General features: G+C 43.5%; 1 protein-coding gene across 2 annotated transcripts in view; it reads right to left on the bottom strand.

Annotated features, from left to right (window-relative positions):
- TPR (translocated promoter region, nuclear basket protein) overlaps positions 1–19,571 on the bottom strand; it is a 60,131-nt gene that overhangs the window by 10,642 nt on the left and 29,918 nt on the right. For both annotated transcript variants that reach the window (XM_083445255.1, XM_083445256.1), the window contains exons 24-42: positions 18,629–18,832; positions 18,349–18,533; positions 16,730–16,877; positions 15,209–15,346; positions 14,808–14,939; positions 14,070–14,200; positions 13,537–13,747; positions 13,033–13,179; positions 12,021–12,219; positions 10,589–10,794; positions 10,058–10,119; positions 8,493–8,701; positions 6,603–6,875; positions 5,950–6,098; positions 4,536–4,619; positions 3,398–3,589; positions 2,525–2,659; positions 2,164–2,254; positions 835–1,013 (exon numbers count right to left, since the gene is read on the bottom strand). In XM_083445255.1, coding sequence (XP_083301381.1) covers positions 835–1,013; positions 2,164–2,254; positions 2,525–2,659; positions 3,398–3,589; positions 4,536–4,619; positions 5,950–6,098; positions 6,603–6,875; positions 8,493–8,701; positions 10,058–10,119; positions 10,589–10,794; positions 12,021–12,219; positions 13,033–13,179; positions 13,537–13,747; positions 14,070–14,200; positions 14,808–14,939; positions 15,209–15,346; positions 16,730–16,877; positions 18,349–18,533; positions 18,629–18,832 — 3,075 coding nt within the window. The remainder of the gene's footprint in view (positions 1–834; positions 1,014–2,163; positions 2,255–2,524; positions 2,660–3,397; positions 3,590–4,535; positions 4,620–5,949; positions 6,099–6,602; positions 6,876–8,492; positions 8,702–10,057; positions 10,120–10,588; positions 10,795–12,020; positions 12,220–13,032; positions 13,180–13,536; positions 13,748–14,069; positions 14,201–14,807; positions 14,940–15,208; positions 15,347–16,729; positions 16,878–18,348; positions 18,534–18,628; positions 18,833–19,571) is intronic.

Raw genomic sequence — 19,571 nt, 5'->3', positions numbered from 1 at the left:
TGAAGAAAATGCTATGAGGTTTCTTAGATGCTGTTCTTGCTGAGTTTTGTTTTTGTTTTTAGCTTAAACAGGTTACAATTTCAAAATACCCACCCACCACTAGGCAGGGGGCCTTCTCGGCAGTGGCACCCACCCTGTGGAACGCCGTCCCATCAGACGTCAAGGAAATAAAACAACTATCTGACTTTTAGAAGACATCTGAAGGCAGCCCTCTTTAGGGAAGTTTTTAATGTTTGATGCTTTATCCTGTTTTTAATATTCTGTTGGGAGCCGCCCAGAGTGGCTGGGGAGACCTAGTCAGATGGGCGGGATATAAATAATAAAAATTATTATTACTATTGCTATTATTATTATTATTATTATTATTATTATTATTATTTGTTGTTGTTGTTGCTGCTGCTGCATTCCTGAACACTTGTACAGTGGTACCTCGGGTTAAGAACTTAATTTGTTCCAGAGGTCCGTTCTTAACCTGAAAATGTATTTAACCTGAAACACTACTTTAGATAATAGGGCCTCCTGCTGCTGCTGCACTGCCGGAGCACAATTTCTGTTCTCATCCTGAAGCAAAGTTCTTAACCCGAGGTACTATTTCTGGGTTAGCGGAGTCTGTAACCTGAAGCGTCTGTAACCTGAAGCGCATGTAACCCGAGGTACCACTGTACTGCTCTTTCTGCACAAAGCGACTACCAGATTTAAGGGCAAGATAAAACACATCCAGGTACGGCAATTTATAAACACCACAGATGCTCCTATTTCAGCTGAAGAGGATCCACCTAAGAACAGTTTGCCAAATGCACAAAATAAAATTCAGCGTCAAAGTGGTTTCCATACCTGTACTGGTGGTCCCAGCTCCTGCGGTGGAGCAGGAATAGCGTGAATAGTCAGCCGCGGGGGCAAGGGATGAGGTCGAGGTGGCCGTGGTGTCTGTCTCTCCGAAGCAGATGTTGGTTGCTGTTCCCTCGGGCTTTCCTGAGAAAACGTAGACTCTGCTGCGCCTGCGCTCCCGTCACCTTGTAACAAAGAAATATACATTTAGAAAAAGGCATTTGTAACCCCAAACTCTGTAGCGAATCATTTCTAGCCCTTTCACTCATCCATTTGCTGCAGAGGTGGATATAGGGCACCGTGGAATATGCATATAAAATTTACAGCATATTATGGTTTAAGAGAAAATTATATGAAAATGATATATTGTTGGTATCTAACACTGGCAAAAATGTGTAAATCTAAATCAAACAAGTGCTAGAAATTTAAAGAGAAAGAAGGTTCTTTTTATCAAATGTGGTGGTCTTGTAGTAAGGATAAAGCTTACTGGGAAATGATGTATAATGAATTGAAAAGGATGTTCAAAATAAATCTTTGTAAAAAAAAGCCAGAAGCTTTTCTTTTGGGAATTATAGGAACAGAACTACCTAAATTGTATAGAAATTTATGAATGTATGCTACTACAGCAGCAAGAATTCTACTTGCCCCAAAATGGAAAGAAGCAGAAGTCCCAGCAAAGGAAGAAGGGAAACAAAAACTTATGGAATATGCAGAAATGGTGAAACTTACTGGAAGGGTAAGAAATCAAGACAACAAACTTTTTATAAACAAATGGAAATGGTTTCTTGAATATTTACAGATAAATTGCAAACGGATAAAAACATTGGCAGGATTATTGTAATAACCTGCAGTTTCATAGGAGTATATATTTAAAGTAGATGAATAAATGAGCAAATTAAATGAATTTGGATATGCAGAAGATATTGAAAAATAAATTTAAGGAACTGCCAAAAGAGGGGGAAGGAAGTCAACCTTTTAAACAAGGAAGAAAAAAGATATAGGGCACAATGACTGATTCTGCTGCACAGGGCGCAGAGCCGGGGGGTGGGGGGTGGGCTGCAGGGCAGGGTGTCGCAATTATGACACAGTGAATTGAACAGAACGAAAGGCGCCAAATTTTGGAATCACACAGGGCGCCGCTGAAATCTGAAAGGCCAAAGTCCACCCCCTGTTTGCTGCAATGAACTTCGTTTCATTTCATTATCAGCAAAGCGGAAGCATGGAAAAGGACAGATTTTTTGTCGAAGCGGAATTACAAAAGGACATGTTGCTTCCTTAAAAATCCTCTGCCCCCACAACCCCAGAAATACAGAATTCAGTGAAAATGAGCTATACCACAATTTTGAGAGTCAGCTGCTCTCTGGCTGCTTTCCCCTCCAGCGATGCTCTCTTCCGTTTCTGTACTGGGGTCCATGCCATCAGTTCCCTGAAAGAGACCATCAAACGATCCGAGGTATTGAGAGCTTTCTAAATTAAATTACTCTCTCTTTAAGATTTTACAATCCCTCCTTTACAATCCCTGTGTTTTAAACCAGCCGGAAAGCTACAACCTACGTTGCTACTCCTGCAACTACCTCTGGACGTCCATTCGCTTTGAGAAACATTTTCTCCTCGGGATCAAACTAGACGCACTGTCAGTATAACATGACAATTATCTGCTGAACGCCAAACACACAATTTTGCCTGCTGTTTTTACCTCGGCATCGTCCGCTTCATATCCATCGTTGCCATCGACGCTCCCAGTGCCTTCGTTGCTATCATCACCTTCATCTCCCATTCCGGTGTCTTCATCTTCATCATCCTCGTCATCCTCTTCCTCGTCTTCATACTCCTAATGCAACAATTAACATTTGAGAAATTAAACAGACTCCTTTTAAAATTTTGTTCAGAATCATTTGCTTTCTTGTATGAAGAAAAGTGGGACGCGGTGCGAGTAATGAAACAGGACTGGGCTCTTGCATGGAGTTGCGGATTATTAGCAGGGATTTAGAAGTTTTGGCCCTCGGTTGTGGTGTGCAAGGGGGAAAAGCAGGGAGTACAAAAGTGTCACTGCCTTCTGCATCTGAGTCAAATTCATACATTTTAATGGTGGCATCAGCTAGGCTGCAGCCACGGCATACTCAACCTACACAACTCTAAATCCCTCTTCCAGACTCTTATGTATCTGATAATAATTAAGAACTGTATTTTTTTTAAAAAGGGGGGCGACCAAAATATCATTCTAAATTATCTGCAAACTATATCCGATTCAGGTAGTAAATATTTAATGCTTAGAGGTACAGCCTTCTTCTTCTTGGTGTCCACTGAGGAAGATAAGAGTTTAAGGTGAACTGCCTTATTGGCTTAGAAAAGTACTCATCTGCTAGTCTAAGGCATTTTAAGATGTGCAATACACACTTTTACAGGGAATGCAAAACAACAACAACAACAACAACAACAACAACCCACAACCAATATCAAACACTCTTGAAAAGGACTGTAGAGCCCTTGTAATTTATCTGCAACAAATGAGTAGCCACTTATGCTGTGTAGAAATATCATTTTTATTTTACAAAACACACACACATACTTCTGCTTCGCCATCGTTTTCTTCATCTTCATCCTCTTCATCGTCACTGTCGATAACAATGACATCATCTCTCTTGCCCTGGCCATCCTGGGACGATGCTGTATTCTGCTGATCTGACTGAAGATCTATTGGTGGGGACTGAGAAGTCTCCTCACTGTCTTCCATGGGAGTGTAGTCCCCTTGTGTTACACCCTAAGTCAAGACAAATCGAATAAAACCCAAAGTAATGCCAAGAGGAGGGGTACCTCCAGGATTTATAGCCGTTTGCCATATGCCGATATTATATAAAAGGTCTATGTGATCTGATTTTGAGCCAAAATTTCTAGTTTGCAACCAGAAAGACTTGAAGTATGTCAATACTCTGGATCCTATTATCAGTGTAATCAAAGTTTACTTTAGCTGGGACTATTATTTGCCAGGAAGCTTTCTTTCTTTCTTGTGCTGTTTCTTGCAAAAGAACCGCAAAAGGTACCGCTCCGGGAGGAAGGTAAACAGCGTTTCCGTTTGCTGCTCTGGTTTCGGCAGAAGCGGCTCAAGTCATGCTGGCCACATGACCCGGAAGCTGTCTGCGGACAAATGCCGGCTCCCTCGGCCAGTAAAGCGAGATGAGCACCGCAACCCCAGAGTTGTCCAAAACTGGACCTAACGGTCTGGGGTCCCTTTACCTTTACAGTGGGGTGCATCTTTCATTGCAACAGTAGAAGTGCTCTCTACTGGTCAGAAATCAGCTTTATAGCTAAATATAAAGGAACTGGATTGGTCTGAAGCAAAGGCGTAGCTTGCTAGCTGGCACCCGGAACAGCGGGAGCAGGGTGATCCACCCATGGGGACAGATCAATCCACCCAAGGGGGTGCTGCCGTGATCCACGTATGGGCTGGATCCCTCAGGCACCCCCTCAGCGATGGCAACCAGGGCGACCACCCCCCCCCCCCCGCTTAGCAACCATTCTGAAGAAATGTGCCCAGCACACTCTTTTTCACTATTCCCCCTGCCACCAGATCACACAAATGAAGGTCAGAGGAGCTGTGCCATCTTGGGAACCCCAGCCCAGCTCATGCACACACACTTTTCTGAATCCTGCCATGGCATAAGCATGAGATGCAAAATGTTCCCCTGGTTAGAGAAAGACTTGCTTACTTCTCCAATGGAATCCTGAGAATCCTGATTGTAGGCTTGAGCTTCTATTTCTCCATCTGTGCTTTCTTCCGCAGTCACTTCCTCCTGAAACATGACGTCAATTTGTTAACACTAATTTAAGTGACAGATGATGGAGAAAATGTCAAGATCACCTGCAATACATGCTATGCATATAATGTTCTACTTGGGTTTCTTCACTGTACAAGGCAAAAACATAGCAGCAAATCTTTAAGCAACTACAGTGGTACCTCTGGTTACGTACTTAATTCGTTCCGGAGGTCCGTTCTTAACCTGAAACTGTTCTTAACCTGAAGCATCACTTTATCTAATGGGGCCTCCTGCTGCCGCAGCGTGATTTCTGTTCTCATCCTGAAGCAAAGTTCTTAACCCGAGGTACTATTTCTGGGTTAGCGGAGTCTGTAACCTGAAGCGTCTGTAACCGGAGGTACCACTGTATTCCACCTATCTATGAGAACCAACTCAAAATCCACACTAAAGTCAATGCTCTACAATCTATGTAGTTATGAACAGAACAGAAAAAAACCCCAATCATCAAGAAGAGGATTTTTCATATCTTCTATAGTTCGTTATTGCACAAATGTGATTTATTTCTTGTTTATACTAAGGGCTTGCTCAAAACAGGAATGTGGATCGTTTGACCTGCAACTAATTGATTACTCATCATCTGATGTCTGGCAGCTGAAAGTGTGTCATGATTTCAGTGACAAGTATTACATTTGAAAAGACACCAAGTACGATGTTCGGTATCCCTGGACCCAAGTAGATGTGATGTTAATTCCATGCATGTAATTCAAATTGCATATTATTTGGCATGTACATAGACGATCGGGGCAATACTGAGCAGCCTCAGGGCTCTTTCGTGACCAAGGTCCTGATCAAGTATCATGTCTCTACAGCTGCTATCTGCATTTCTAAGGAAGCCTTCGTTGGTGGCAATAAAATTTCTCTTGGAAATGGAAAAGCTGTAGCAGCTTTGAAGAGGGAATTTTTGTCAAGGCAATGGAAGGGAGAAATTCCCCGTCCCCGTTCCCAACGCTGCTCAGCCTTTCCTCAGCACCTGATATTTACGTAACAAAAAATGTGCACACAATTTACATCACTTCACGTTTGACCCAGTGAAGGTTTGCACACACCATACAGGTATCATGGAAATTTGAACACTAAAAATGAGAAGCCTGCAGTCAAATACAAGCAGAACAACCCACCCTAGCCAACAGAACCTGCCAATTGTATTTGACACTGGGTGATGTGACAGATTTGTCACCACCCATTCCAAATGCTTCAGAGCTTTTAAAAGCCAGCTTTCTGGGACAATTTTCCCTCTTCTCCTAGCCCAGTTGCAATACCCATAACCAAACACAACTAAATTAGTGCCGTTCTTCTTCTTACAAACCTCTGGCCCAACTCTTTGAACACTTCTCATTTTCTTTGCATGAGGCATATCAACCATCTCCTCAGGAATTTGGTCCGAGTTTTCAACTGTGCTATCATCTTCTTCCTCCCGGGAGCGTTTGGGTAAAGAAGAACTTGGTGTAGCTGAAACTTAAGGAGAAAATGTCATTAAATTCAAAACACACTTTGCCCAAGGGACAAAGAAAAACAAACAATTATGGCTTTCTTTTTTGAGGAGCACCTTAAAGACTGATGCTGGCACTTTAAAATTACTGTTTTTTTTGCTGTATAAGACTCACTTTATCCCTCCTAAAAAGTAAGGGGAAATGTGTGTGCATCTTATGGAGCGAATGCAGGCTGCACAGCTATCCCAGAAGCCAGAACAGCAAGAGGGATTGCTGCTTTCACTGCGCAGCGATCCCTCTTGCTGTTCTGGCTTCTGAGATTCAGAATATTTTTTTTCTTGTTTTCCTCCTCCAAAAACTAGGTGTGTCTTGTGGTCTGGTGCGTCTTATAGAGCGAAAAATACAGTACTTCTTTTAATTCAATATTTAAATAAAAACCAAAGTTTATTTAGTGCTTTCCCCAAGTCTACAGAAGGAAAACTGGCCAGGTTAAGCCCTTAATGCTTTTAATCTAGGAAATTTAACCAACCTGTGCCAAATACTGCTGTCGAAGTAGACGGTCTTTCTATCTGTGAGCTCTGCACCACCTCCAAAATTGTGGGGGGTGGATCCTGAGTGGCTGGTTCTATCTGAGGATGGCTCTGCTGAGTGGGCTGGACAAAAGCTGTCGCTTGAGTTTGCTGCTGAACTGTCAAGATGGGCTGGGAGAGAGAGGTCTGGACGTTGGGGCTTGTGGAGCGCACAGATCCACTTGTGCTTCCATAGACTGGAACATGTTCAACTGGTCCTTCCGACTGCATAGCTGAAATAAAATTGTTGTAATCTTTAGTTCCAGCCACATAATATTCAACTTTTTCAAAAATGAGAAAGCTGTAGCCGTGGTCCGGGGTTCAGGCTGGTACGCAGCTCTGAAATAAATTCCACCCCACTTCCTTTTATTTAAGGTGAGCGGCGCTGACAACAGAATCAAGTGAAATGCCTCACAACCTATAGACTAGGGGACAGTCCTTTCTACAAACCAGAATTGTGTATTTCAGCTGTATGGAAGTTAACATGCATGCTACTTTAATGAACGCGACAAACCCATCGCCTGCGTAATACAGCATTATTCTTTTCTATTAACTACCTTTGAGAAGACAAATGGATCTAGGCATTTCTGTGTACTGTTCCTCACTTCCTGTTTCTTTCCCTTCGGCATTTTCAAAATTCAAATTGGTTTTTGCAACTACATTGGAAGTTTTCCATTTCTACAAAAAGCAATATAGATTTTCAGGGTTTAATTTTGAAGAAGAGCACTGAGGTTCCACAAAATCCTTGATATGGGAACATCCCAAGAACTGGGATTGCAACCATGAAGATTCCACCCTAGGGCCTGTGATTTTTTCCTAAAAAAATGTTTAGGGGTACTCTCATTTTAACTCAAGAAAATCACCATTTTATAGTTCAAATTGGGAAAAATAAACACAGAAAATGGACAAAAGTACAAAGGTTCACAAAATGTTTAGGGGTATGCGTCCCCCAGCAAAAATCACTACCTAGGGCACTTTATGTTATGATGTTCATTCTATCAAATCCCAACCTCAACCATCAGAAGAGTTTCCTTGCTTTATGAATTGAATGGCTTCACAAACAGTACAGGAGGCAAACAGTACACAGAGGCCTCTGTGTTCTAATGCTTTTGATGCAGTGGCATTGTGATGGCCTGGGATTCGGACTCGGATGCTGAACCTGAGGGATCCCAGCCTGCACAGGATTCCCCGCCTCCAGAACCAGCTGAGCCGGGGCTGGGGCATGAGCCTGAAGGGTCCTCACCTGTGCTGGATCCTCAGGTGCAGGCATCAGCTGAGTCTGGTCTTGCTCCTGAGGTGATGGAGGACCCACTGCCTGCAGGTACTCCACTCTCAGCCCCATCAGAAGAAACTGAGGTTTCCTCTGGGTCCGGTAACCCTCCAGCCTCTCCTGAGCTGCAGAGGCTCAGGGAAGAGGCGGAGAGAACTAAGTTCCCGCAGGAGGAGTGCTCGCCTCCAGGCCAGGAGAGGCGAGTCACCTGAGGATCGGGGCCGCCCTGTGCCTCGGGGCAGATAAAAGCAGGCCAGCCCCAGTCCCAAGTTGTGGGAGCAATATTGTTGGTTGCTAGTTCCTGCCTGAACCATGTCCTGCTTTCCTGCCTGAGCTCTTGACCTGCCCTGGCTCCCTGCTTGCACGCCTGTTTCTGACTTCACCTGACTCCCTGCCCTGCACCCAGCTTCAGCTACTATGGACTGCCTCCACATTGCACCTTTGACCACGGACCGGACTTGGACTGCACCTCTCGGGTAACCCATGGGACCAGCACAAGCATATAGAATCCTAGAAATTACACATTAAAAAAAATACTATTCATCATGTACATTGTTAAGCCTTTTGATCAGTAATGTACCTTCCTGAGTTTCCACCTGTGTTGTTGGCATAACTGTAGCTGTTGGGGTAGATGTAGGATTTGTGACAGTTGTCGGAGTCAGCATTGGGCGGATGCTGGCCCTTGGGGTCGATTTGTTCCCAGCTATTGCAGCTGCTGTCACTTTGCTTGGAGTAGATACAACAGGAGTTGGTTTGATGTTGGCTGTCGGTGGATCTGAAGTACTAGCACTAGATAAAAGTCAAAGTCGTACGTGTTAGATATTATTCTAAATATATGCAAATAAGTACAATGTAAACAGTCTTCACTGGAGTGATGTGTAGAAAGGTAAAGGTAAAGGACCCCTGGATGGTTAAGTCCAGTCAAAGGTGACTATGGGGTTGTGGCGCTCAATAGGTCTTACACCCTAGTAAACGCGTTTAGGATTACAGCCTAATCTGAGTGAAGGACAAATTCCCAGAGAGATGGCCATGTTAGTCTGTTAGAAAGGTAACTGGCAACAGTACGCCTTGTGGCCTTTAAATGTCCATAAATGAATTATAGCCCTATACAGGCATTCACAACATTCAAAGGGGAGGAATCACGGGTGTCCTAAAGATTTTCTGTCCCTCACCACTTTTAGTACACTTTTACGACTTCTATCTCATTCCCTAGTCCTTTGCCTAGTTTGCCCTTCCTCTAGCAACTAGGGAAGCAACTTTTCTGCAGTAGGTTCATCTGAGATCAGGTACTCACTAGAAGTTATTTTCTGCAAACAATACTACACAATAAGCATTCGTTCTTCCATTATTTTTTAACCCAAAGCATCCTGGTATGGGCAAACTGGCACCACAACCCAATGTTTATTTTCTTAGAAACACATTCTACAAACACGAGGGAGCTGGCGTTTGTTCGCAGACAGCTTTCCGGGTCATGTGGCCAGCATGACTAAACCACTTCTGGCACAACAGGACATTGTGACGAGCACCAGAGCCCATGGAAATGCTGTTTACCTTCCTGCCACAGCGGTACCTATTTATTTACTCGTGCTGGTATGTTTTCAAACTGCTAGGTTGGCAGGAGCTGGGGCAGAGCAACAGGAGCTCACCACCACTGTGGGGATTTGAACAGCTGACCTTCTGATCGGCAAGCCCCAGAGGCTCAGTTTAGACTGCAGTGCCACCTGAGTCCCTAATGTGTAGAACAGAGGGGCTCTAATGTATAAAATGTCTAGGCTCCCCACCCAGCCCATTTCCGTCTACCAGTCCCTCAGCTGATCAAGCCCCCAGGAGAGGGCTTCGTTAAACGGCTGCCCACCCCTCAGTGGAGCAGTTAACAAAGCCACACCCCCCCCCCCGGAGGCAATCTGAGCTGGTGATAGATATATCACAGGTTCCAGGCTGCTGCCAGCACAGCACAGGCCGGCAGGGAGGAAGTGAGCTGTGCTGCCAGTGGCCGGGGAGCCGCAATATACCACCAGCTCAGAAAGTCGGAAACCTGTATTGCGGTTTGACCGTCATACCAGTTTCAGACAATTAATTTAGTATCGCCCTGTGCTAGTAGCAGCTTATAAAACAAGAGTGGGAAGAATGAACACAAGAACTCACATTCCTCTGTCACCTGCAGCAGGAGTTGACTTAAGGGTGATCTGTCTCTGCTGTTCTGGAGCCTATTGGAGACAATGCTTCAGTAAGCCACAGGATTCAAAATATCAACGCAAATGATTGTATGAAATAGCACCTAAGTCTTGCATTCTACTGACTTATTATCAGAATATTGACGTTTGTGTTTTTATTACAGATTTATTAGAGCCAATGAATTCTCAGAAGGCGGTGGACTCTTCTTCACTGGAGGTTTTTAAGCAGAAGCTGGATATTCATCTGTCATGGACTACAGGAGGTTGGACTAGATTTCCCTTAGGGTCCCTTCCAACTCAACAATTCTATGATTCTATGCCATTTTCAAAAATCCATACCCCCTCAACCACCACAACTAATCTAGTAGCAGCTGTTGGCTGGCAGGAGCTGGGACAGAGCAACGGGAGCTCATTCCATTGCGTGGATTCGAACCGCCGAGCTTCTGATCGGCAAGCCCAAGAGGCTCAGTGGTTTAGACCACAGCGCCACCCGTGTCCCTACCTTATTGGTAGATTCTGCTGGTTCATCTCGCTGCTCGTGGTGCCTCTCTTGCTGCTCTCGGAGCTCTCTCTCTAGGCGGCAAATGCGGCCTTCATACTGTGATTTAAGTGCGCTCATCCGCACTTCCAACTCAGTCTTCTGCTCTTCCAGTGCACTGCTCTTTTGTTTCCACTCCTCGCTTTCTTTGGTCAGCTGTTCCTTCGCACCTGAATTAAAGTATAGGAAGGCAAGTCGAAACTCCTTACTATGTCTCTTTAAACAGGAATTCTGAAAACAGCATTTTCATGAAGAGCTCTGTCCCTGCAGGTCCCCTAATACAGTGGTACCTCGGATTACATACGCTTCAGGTTACATACGCTTCAGGTTACAGACTCCTCTAACCCAGAAATAGTACCTTGGGTTAAGAACTTTGCTTCAGGACGTGAACAGAAATCGGGCTCTGGCGGCGCAGCGGCAGCAGGAGGCCCCATTAGCTAAAGTGGTGCTTCAGGTTAAGAACAGTTTCAGGTTAAGAACGGACCTCCGGAACAAATTAAGTACTTAACCCGAGGTACCACTGTATTCAACATTTCCATTTTAACATGGTGTTATGCAAATGTTCAAGGGCTACAATGAGAGGGGACTTGGATCAGGACCCCCCTCCAATCCAAAATCCATGTCGGGTATTATATCCGCACAGTGGCCTGAGTGTGTATGCAAGCAGAACACCACTCAAGAGGACACAGCCTCCAAGTTTCCGTCAACATGTGCTGAGCTCTATACATAGGGCCCTTGCATTAACAGAATACTGGTACTAATCACAAACGACTCCTACCCAGAGGTGGGGCCGGCTCAAATCTGCCATCTCTGGGAGAAGAGTGTCCCTTAATTCTGGCTCTGGCTCTACCAGGAAAAAAGAGTCTGCAAACAGCTCTGGCCTAATCAGTAAACAGATACAGCTGCTTTTCTCCTCTTCATACTACAGCACTTAGCTTAGGAGAAGGAGGATTATTTCCTGGCAGGTTCCTGCAAGCTTAACTATGCCCATTAGTCCTGCTGGGACAACTGACTTGGAGTTCTATTTCTACTGTGAAATAATGCAGCATTCAATGCATGGTTATGAGATGGGCTTCTGTGCTGGCAGAGTTCCCTATCCCCTTACCAAATACAACTCCCAATTATCTGGATAGGGCTAAGCCATCTTTACAAAAGCAGCAGCAATAAAGGATGGAATATTTTAGGAGAAGAAAATAGGATTAGATGTGATGTCATGTGCATCTGTCTGTTTATACAAACACACTTTTGAAATCATTTTGTGAACCTGACGAAGTGGACTCTCTCTTATGCAAGCTTCTACCTTGATCAGGTAGCTGGAACCTTACAGCAACATAAAAACCTTACGCCAAAGAACTAAAAATGGCAACCGCTTCGAAAGAACTGCCAGGCAATTCACCTGCTAACTGTGCAATCCTCTGCTTGGCAGCCAGAAGCGTCTTCTTCATCTTCTCCTCCTTCTCAGCAACCTGCTGCCTGAGCTGCTCCTCTTGTGATGTTTTCTCCTGTAGATCTTGCTGAAGACGGGAAGCCTCTGACTGAAGCTGGGCTACCTGTTCCTGGAGATTTTTTACTTCGCTGTCCTTCTCGCCGAGCGTCTACAGAAAGCAAGACATGGAAACTTCAGGATACAGAACTGCTTTCAATCACTGGGTGATTAGTGAAGTAGCGCAAGCTTTCTATGAGAAGGTCCTAGACAATCTAAGAGCTGTAAGAGCATAGGGTGTTTGAATCTGAGTATACTGTAAAGGAGGGAAGCGGGTGGCGCTGTGGGTCAAACCACAGAGCCTAGGACTTGCCGATCAGAAGGTCGGCGGTTCGAATCCCCACGACGGGGTGAGCTCCCGTTGCTTGGTCCCAGCTCCTGCCCACCTAGCAGTTCAAAGGCATGTCAAGGGCAAGTAGATAAATAGGTACCGCTCTGGCGGGAAGGTAAATGGCGTTTCCGTGCGCTGCTCTGGTTCGCCAGAAGCGGCTTAGTCATGCTGGCCACATGACCCGGAAGCTGTACACTGGCTCCCTCGGCCAGTAAAGTGAGATGAGCGCCGCAACCCCAGAGTCAGTCATGACTGGACCTAATGGTCAGGGGTCCCTTTACCTTTATACTGTAAAGGTAACTTCTCCCTGTGGTGTAAAATTTCTGAAACACTTACAAACGATTTTCTATGGTATTTTTTCACCACTACCTACTATTCCCCAATGGTTTCAGGGCAGCACACCTGGGAATATCCCTTTAAGGCACGTTAAGCTGAAACAGCATGACTGGGCCAAACCTCACAGCCATCCAGGGATCTAAACTTGGTCCCCCATCATACAAGCACAACATCCCACTTCAGTCTTTTTGGTAAGCTGATTATTCATTTTGGGAGTTGGCTACAGACACATATGATCCTCAGAAAAGGCTCTCACACCTTCTGTAAATTTTCAATCTGTCCTTCCAAGGCTTTTATCTTGGTCTCAGCTTGGCTCAGAGCTTCTTTCACTTCTTGAATTTCTTTGTCTGAAGCATGTTGCTCTTGCTGTTCTGCAGAAGACGGAGTTGATGTTTCTGCAATCACCTAAAATTTTGGAAAGTAAACATCTGTGTTGGTGAATGGGATCGGTATTATGCAAGCTATTAACCAAAATTACAGCAGGTTGAACATTCTATAAATAATAATAATAATAATAATAATAATAATAATAATAATAATAATAATAATTTATTTTTTATACCCTGCCCATCTGGCTGGGTTTCCCCAGCCACTCTGGGTGGCTCCCAACAGAATACTAAACAGAATAAAACTTCAAACATTCTACATTCCTACAGCCTCCCCAGACTAAAGCACAATTTTCAAAAATGAAGACTAGCTGAATTTACAAAAATCTAATATGGAAGAGCTCTTCCATTTTACTTATCAGAAGTTAAAACCTACCTTGTCATGTTGTGCTTTCAGTTCTTCATACTGAGTCTTGTATCTACGTCCAATTTTCTTGACCTGTGTTATCGTTTTAACTTTCTCTTGGATGTCAGCCAGTTTAATGTCCAAATCTTTCTGAAGGGTGTCCTTTTCATTTTTCGTTTTCGCCAGATCTTCTCGGAGGGTCTGGACCAGATTCTGACTTGTTGTCAGTGAAGCATTTGACCTTAACAAAAATTGAAAGAACTTCTAACACAACGGAAATCAATGAGAGCTATTTTCTGTATACTCCTCCCTTTTATTATTGGAAAATGCGAGCAATTTAAAAGAGGTATGGAAATAAAAATTAAGGGTCCTTGCTTATGGTATCTGAATCCACGGCTGCTGCTACTACCAGCACCTGTGGTAAAGGCTGAACAAATGTATCAGGATTAGAATTGTCAAGACACCCCATTAACTGCTGAACAAGAACTTAATGTTGATAGGAACGGGTGCTTCGACCAAGTATTTGGCATCTCCAAAATTTCAAGACATTCCTTGAAATTTACCTTGCAATTTCTGCTTTAAGCCTGCCTATGTCTTCACTCATCTGCTGTATGCGTTTGGTGTTCACCTCCTTCTCCGAAAGAAGCTTCCGATACTCTTCAATATCTGTATCTTTTTGTTGGCTCAATAAATGCTGCAAGAAGAAATTTACCTATGAACGAGCTTTTTAGTGTGTGTGCAATTTATCCTATTCATCTGGTTTCTTTCGTATATTTATATTGCACTTAGTATCAGCAGTGTATTTAAGTGGTTTATAGAAAGATAACAAATACAAAACAAATATATAGCTATACATACGTAACGAAACTAAAAAACAACTTCGAAATATAAAATATCCACAAAGCAAAACACACAGCAACATATTCTGAAAACTTCATGAGATTCAGGACTGCTGCCTACTTGTAACTGCCTAAAGGAAGAGAAAAATCCCTTCCCCCTTCATCCTCCCTCACTCTGATCAATACTTATCTTTCTAGGAGCACCCAATAATATTTACCTTAGTGCAGATATCCCTCCTAATGCTTTTAGCTTTTCTTAAATGCTTCCCTTCTTTCCGTCTAAGTAAAAGTGTAAACCTGCCCCAAATCTTATACCATATCTATTGTCTTTTTTCCTTTTCTTGGTCTTCTATTATGTAACATTTTCACCCATCTTGGAGTGGGGACCTCTTTTTGTACTCTGGAGAAATGTCCTGTTGAGGCATTGCAAAACAATAGTCCTTGAATCCAAGGTAAGCTCACCTGGGTCCGTGCTTTCCAGCGTTTGAGATCCTCTTCCAAAAGCTTCTTCTCTGCTTGAAGCATCCCACTCTTCTCGCTCAGTTCAGCATTAGACTCTTGCAAAGGCAAGATATCAGCTTCCAGTTTACGCACCTGAACACATAACGGTTTAGAAGTTACTTCCGAGTGACTTTGTTTCCTGGTACAGCCAAAATCTCCACATTCTGAGTTTAACGTCGTGTCTCAGTGAATGAACAGCTCCTTGATTTGAAACTTTCAAATGCCTCAAGTTACTGTAGGTTGTAAATTATGGTTTGACACCGGGGGAGCTGTGTATATTCCTTAATTTCTCATTTTGTTCAATAATTTGTGGTTTTCAGTGTTTTAGGGTTTTGAAAGCTAGATTTAAAATTCATACTGACTTTTGCCTGCATTTGCTGCAGTTCCTGTTCCAGTCTCTCTTTCTCCTCCCTCAGCATCTTGTTGGTTTCTATCAAAACATTCATGGTCTCTGTCTTCTTCATTAGTTCTTCATGCTGAGCAATTGTTTTCGCTGTCACCTAAAATTCAACACAATAGTGAAATCCCAAACATGTGTATCAATATCCACGTTTTCAGGAAGATGCGACCTGGAGTGCCATGGTAATTTTTTGGGAAACTATTAAGTGCGTTCATTAACCCTGTTAACTCGGCAAAGTTAACTGTCAGAGCGAGCAATATATATAATAAAAGGTTAAAAAAAGGTAAAGGACCCCTGGACGGTTCAATCCAGTCAAAGGCAACTATGGGATTGCGGCGCTCACCTCACTTTCAGGACAAGAGAGCCGGCATTTCTCCAGACAGCTTTCTGTCTCATGTGGCCAGCATGACTAAACCGCTTCTGGTGCAACAGGACACCATGACGGAAACCAGAGCGCATGGAAATGCTGTTTACCTTCCTGCCACAGTGGTACCTATTGATCTACTTTCACTGGCATGCTTTTGAACTGCTAGGTTGGCAGGAGCTGGGACAGAGCAACGGGCGCTTACCCCGTCGTGAGGATTCGAACCGCCAACCTTCTGATTGGCAAGCCCAAGAGGCTCAGTGGTTTAGATTGCAGCGCCGCCCACATATAATATGAACAATTCTCAAACATGAAAGGCCACTGTGGTATCTAACAAGGTTATCCATCAGATGTCAAAGAGATAAACAACTACCTGACATTTAGAAAGCAGCCCTGTTCAGGGAAATTTTTAATGTGTGACATTTTGATGTATTTTTAATCTTTGTTGGAAGCCGAACAGAGTGGCTGGGGAAACCCAGCCAGAGGGGCGGGGTACAAATAATAAATTATTATTATTCTCCTACTCCAGGCCCTTACCAGGTGTCTGTACTGATCAGCCTCTGGCCCATTACATGAATCCAGTGGTTTCAAAACTATCTATAGCTCTATCAATGAACATCTCTGCTGCACAAACATTTTGAAGCATCCGTTTGTCACAGTCCGTTCTCATAGAACAGTAGCCTGGGTTTTGACCCATATGAATTGTGGGTTCACTGCATGAACACAGCCCACACTCCTTGTGGCTTTGCAATGCAGAGAAAAGAATTGACCAGTGGTCTTCCAGGGAATCTTGGCCACCACTGCCAATCTTCTCAGAGGAATCACATTGTTTTCTAAAGAAGCCAACTTAAATCTAAGCATTCATCTTCACTTCAAACACCAGATGTTTCAGCACAGGCAAATTATCTCAGATTCTTTGTATGTAACAACAGTTGTGTTTCTGAAAGCAAGCCAGAGGTGTTCTCCAGATACTACCAACAAAACAATTAGCACTCCTAATAAACTGCATGTCTGTCAATAGGACAGGAATGTTTCCAGGACTCTGAAGTGTCAATATACAAAGGGAAATACTTTTGTTAACTTCTAACTAAAGGTGACCATAGGCACACACATACATACCTGCACTTTCTCTCTCTCTGCGTTCAGACTTTCCTGCAATTGTTGGAGCTCCCTTTCCAAATGTTCCACCCTCTGGCGGTACCGTAAGCTCTCCACTTGTGCCACCTCAAACCTCGTTTCTGCAATCTCCTTTTCTCTGCGTATAAACCTGTGGTGGATAGAAGCACTACTTGAGATTAAATGCCTCAACAAAACACTGTTTAGCCTGCAAAGCTAAAAATTGCTGGGTTTTAAAGGGAAGTTGGAAAACATGACCCTTGGGCCAATCGATATTGGTATCTGTTTCAGCCTTATAATGTTATTACAGGCAAATGCAGACACAGTGCGAGATCATATAGTTTAGGATCTGAAAGTGGGTTGTCAGACTGTGTTATCCTATGTTACCAGTGTTTGTGTGTGTGCGCATTGCTACCCGTAGTTAAGGTTTAAGCCATGTTTCTGAATTGGAGTTTAGGAGCACCCTTCAGTTAGCAATGGCCACATAAGATACCCAAGAGGGAGAAGACACACGGGGTGAGGATTTGAGTACAAGAAAGGAGTGCGTCTCCAATCCTGCTTCTTCTTCCTGACCCCTAGAATACGGCTCTTTCAACTGCTTCAGAAAAATCACAATTGTTTCAATGAAGGCAGGAAAGCAAACCGGATTCTTGAAGAGCCATCTGCTTACCACAAAAGCGTACCCTCTGCCTTCGATCACAAGGCGGAGCAAAATCCCAACTCGATGACCTTCTATACCAATGGGAAGAAGTTTTGATTTTGTCAAATCTGCTCAAATACTAGGCATTTCAAAAATCCCCCTGAAACATTTGCAAATGGGCCCTGGAGCAGGGTACAGCTAATATTTTGTTGGGAGCCACTCAGAGTGGCTGGGGCAACCCAGTCAAATGGGCAGCTTATAACAGTAATAATAAAAAAGATGGTGCTCTTCCCAGATGTTGTGGACTATAGACTTTATCATCACTTGCCCTGTTCTCAGGGGATTTGTAGTCCACGTTTTCTGGAGCTTACCCACTTTGTGCACTCCTGTGGTTCATTACTTTGCCAATTAAATATATAATAATAATAATTTTTTTATTTATATCCCACCCTTCCTGGTTTAAAAACCGGGCTCAAGGGCAGCTAACAGCAAATATAAAAAATTGATTAAAATGTGACTTAATAACAGCATAAAATGCAACATAAAATGCAACAACAATATCAATAAAATTCTAAAATTCAGGCGTCATTTTGGGGAAAAACAAAACAAAACAAAACAAAACCACCCCAGTCAGTAGACATCAAATGATCACCAGGGCTAACTGGCCAAGTTGGTCCTACGAGGGACAGCAAGGAGACTAGGGAAGAATTTAAATGTGAGGTCCCAGCAAGGGTTTCTTCATAGAAGAGGAAAGGGAAAAGGGAATAGAGGATCAGGCTAATTCAAATTGAAGTCCAGGCAGAATAGCTCTGTCTTACAGGCGCTGAGGAAGGAGATCAAGTCTTGCAGGACCCTAGTCTCGTGGGACAGAGCATTCCACCAGGTTGGAGCAGTCACTGAAAAAGCCCTGGCCCTGGTGGAGGACAGTCTGGCTTCCTTAGGGCCTGGGAATGACATCAGATCCATACACTAAATAACACACCTGAGAATTTCCACTATCTGTTCTTGTGATTTTCCTTCTTCAGTGAGAGACACATTTAATGCTCCTGGCATGCCTTCCTTCATTGAAGACATCATCTTGTCGCTGAGAGTTTCCAGCTGTTCATGCAACAGTCTGTTCTGTTTTTCTAAGTCTTCACAGCGAGAAGCCAGCTTAGAAGCTTCATCCTTTAAGAGAAGATTTTATTTTATTTTTTTAATGTCACCTGCTTTCAGGATTTCACATACAGTATGTGTAAAACTGGTACAGTCGGAAAAGTTACCTTTAACATTCTCTCTCTCTCTTCCCACGAAGCTCTGCTCTCTCGCAATGCAGCTTCTGCTTTCTGGGCAGCTTCCTCCAATTGCTGCTTTATTGTGGAATTCTTAGCAACTTGTTCTTTGGCAGCCTGCAAGGCTTCAACATCAGAGGCATGAAGCATCAGCTCCCGCTCATATTTATTCTGTGCTTCCGCTGCTATCTTGGCCTGTTAAAAAAAACCACCCAGCTATCACCATTTCTGAACTTTTAAGGAATTCAATTCACTTTATTTGGCCCCCCGCACTTTAAAGGTTCTCATTTTGTCACTAAAGTGATGTGTAAGTTTAAGTGGGGAAAACAAAACCCAGCCCATTCCAAGCAGCCTTGCTGGTTCTCCTAAAATTTACGATACAAGAGTTTTCCATAACTGCATTCTAGATTAGACAGATTTATTTTTTTGTAGGAGCCCACTGATTGCACAAGCTGGCATACAAGTTCCCAAGCGATATAGCATTACAGTGTCATTCTAACAAAAAGGATTAAGACACTGATGCTTCACATTTTCAATGAGTGCAGACCAACATGCAATAAACATGCAATTACAGTTGTACCTTGGTTTACAACCATAATCCGTTCCGGAGGTTCGTTCGTAAACCAAAACAGGTTGTGTAACTCAAGGCACTCTTTCGCCAATGGGGCCTCCCCCAAAATTTTCCACCATCACCAAACCTTTTATTGGCATCACATACAAACATCCATAGCAAATCAATACAGAATTCCCACCTTCCCAGTGACACAAAACATTTGTCAAATGAAAGAGGCAAAGCAGTCTAACATTACATCTCTAGGTCTCCAGGGAGATCAGACGTCTGCAATGTATTTCGACGATAAAAAACCAGATAGAGATATTTAGCCACTAACTTGGTGAGCTCTTGATTATTCCCCAATAATAGAAAATGTATGAC

The sequence above is a fragment of the Podarcis tiliguerta genome (genome assembly GCF_965153285.1).
Source record: "Podarcis tiliguerta genome assembly, chromosome: 6".
In the NCBI taxonomy this organism is placed as follows: domain Eukaryota; kingdom Metazoa; phylum Chordata; class Lepidosauria; order Squamata; family Lacertidae; genus Podarcis; species Podarcis tiliguerta.
This window is presented reverse-complemented; position numbering and strand designations above follow the sequence as displayed.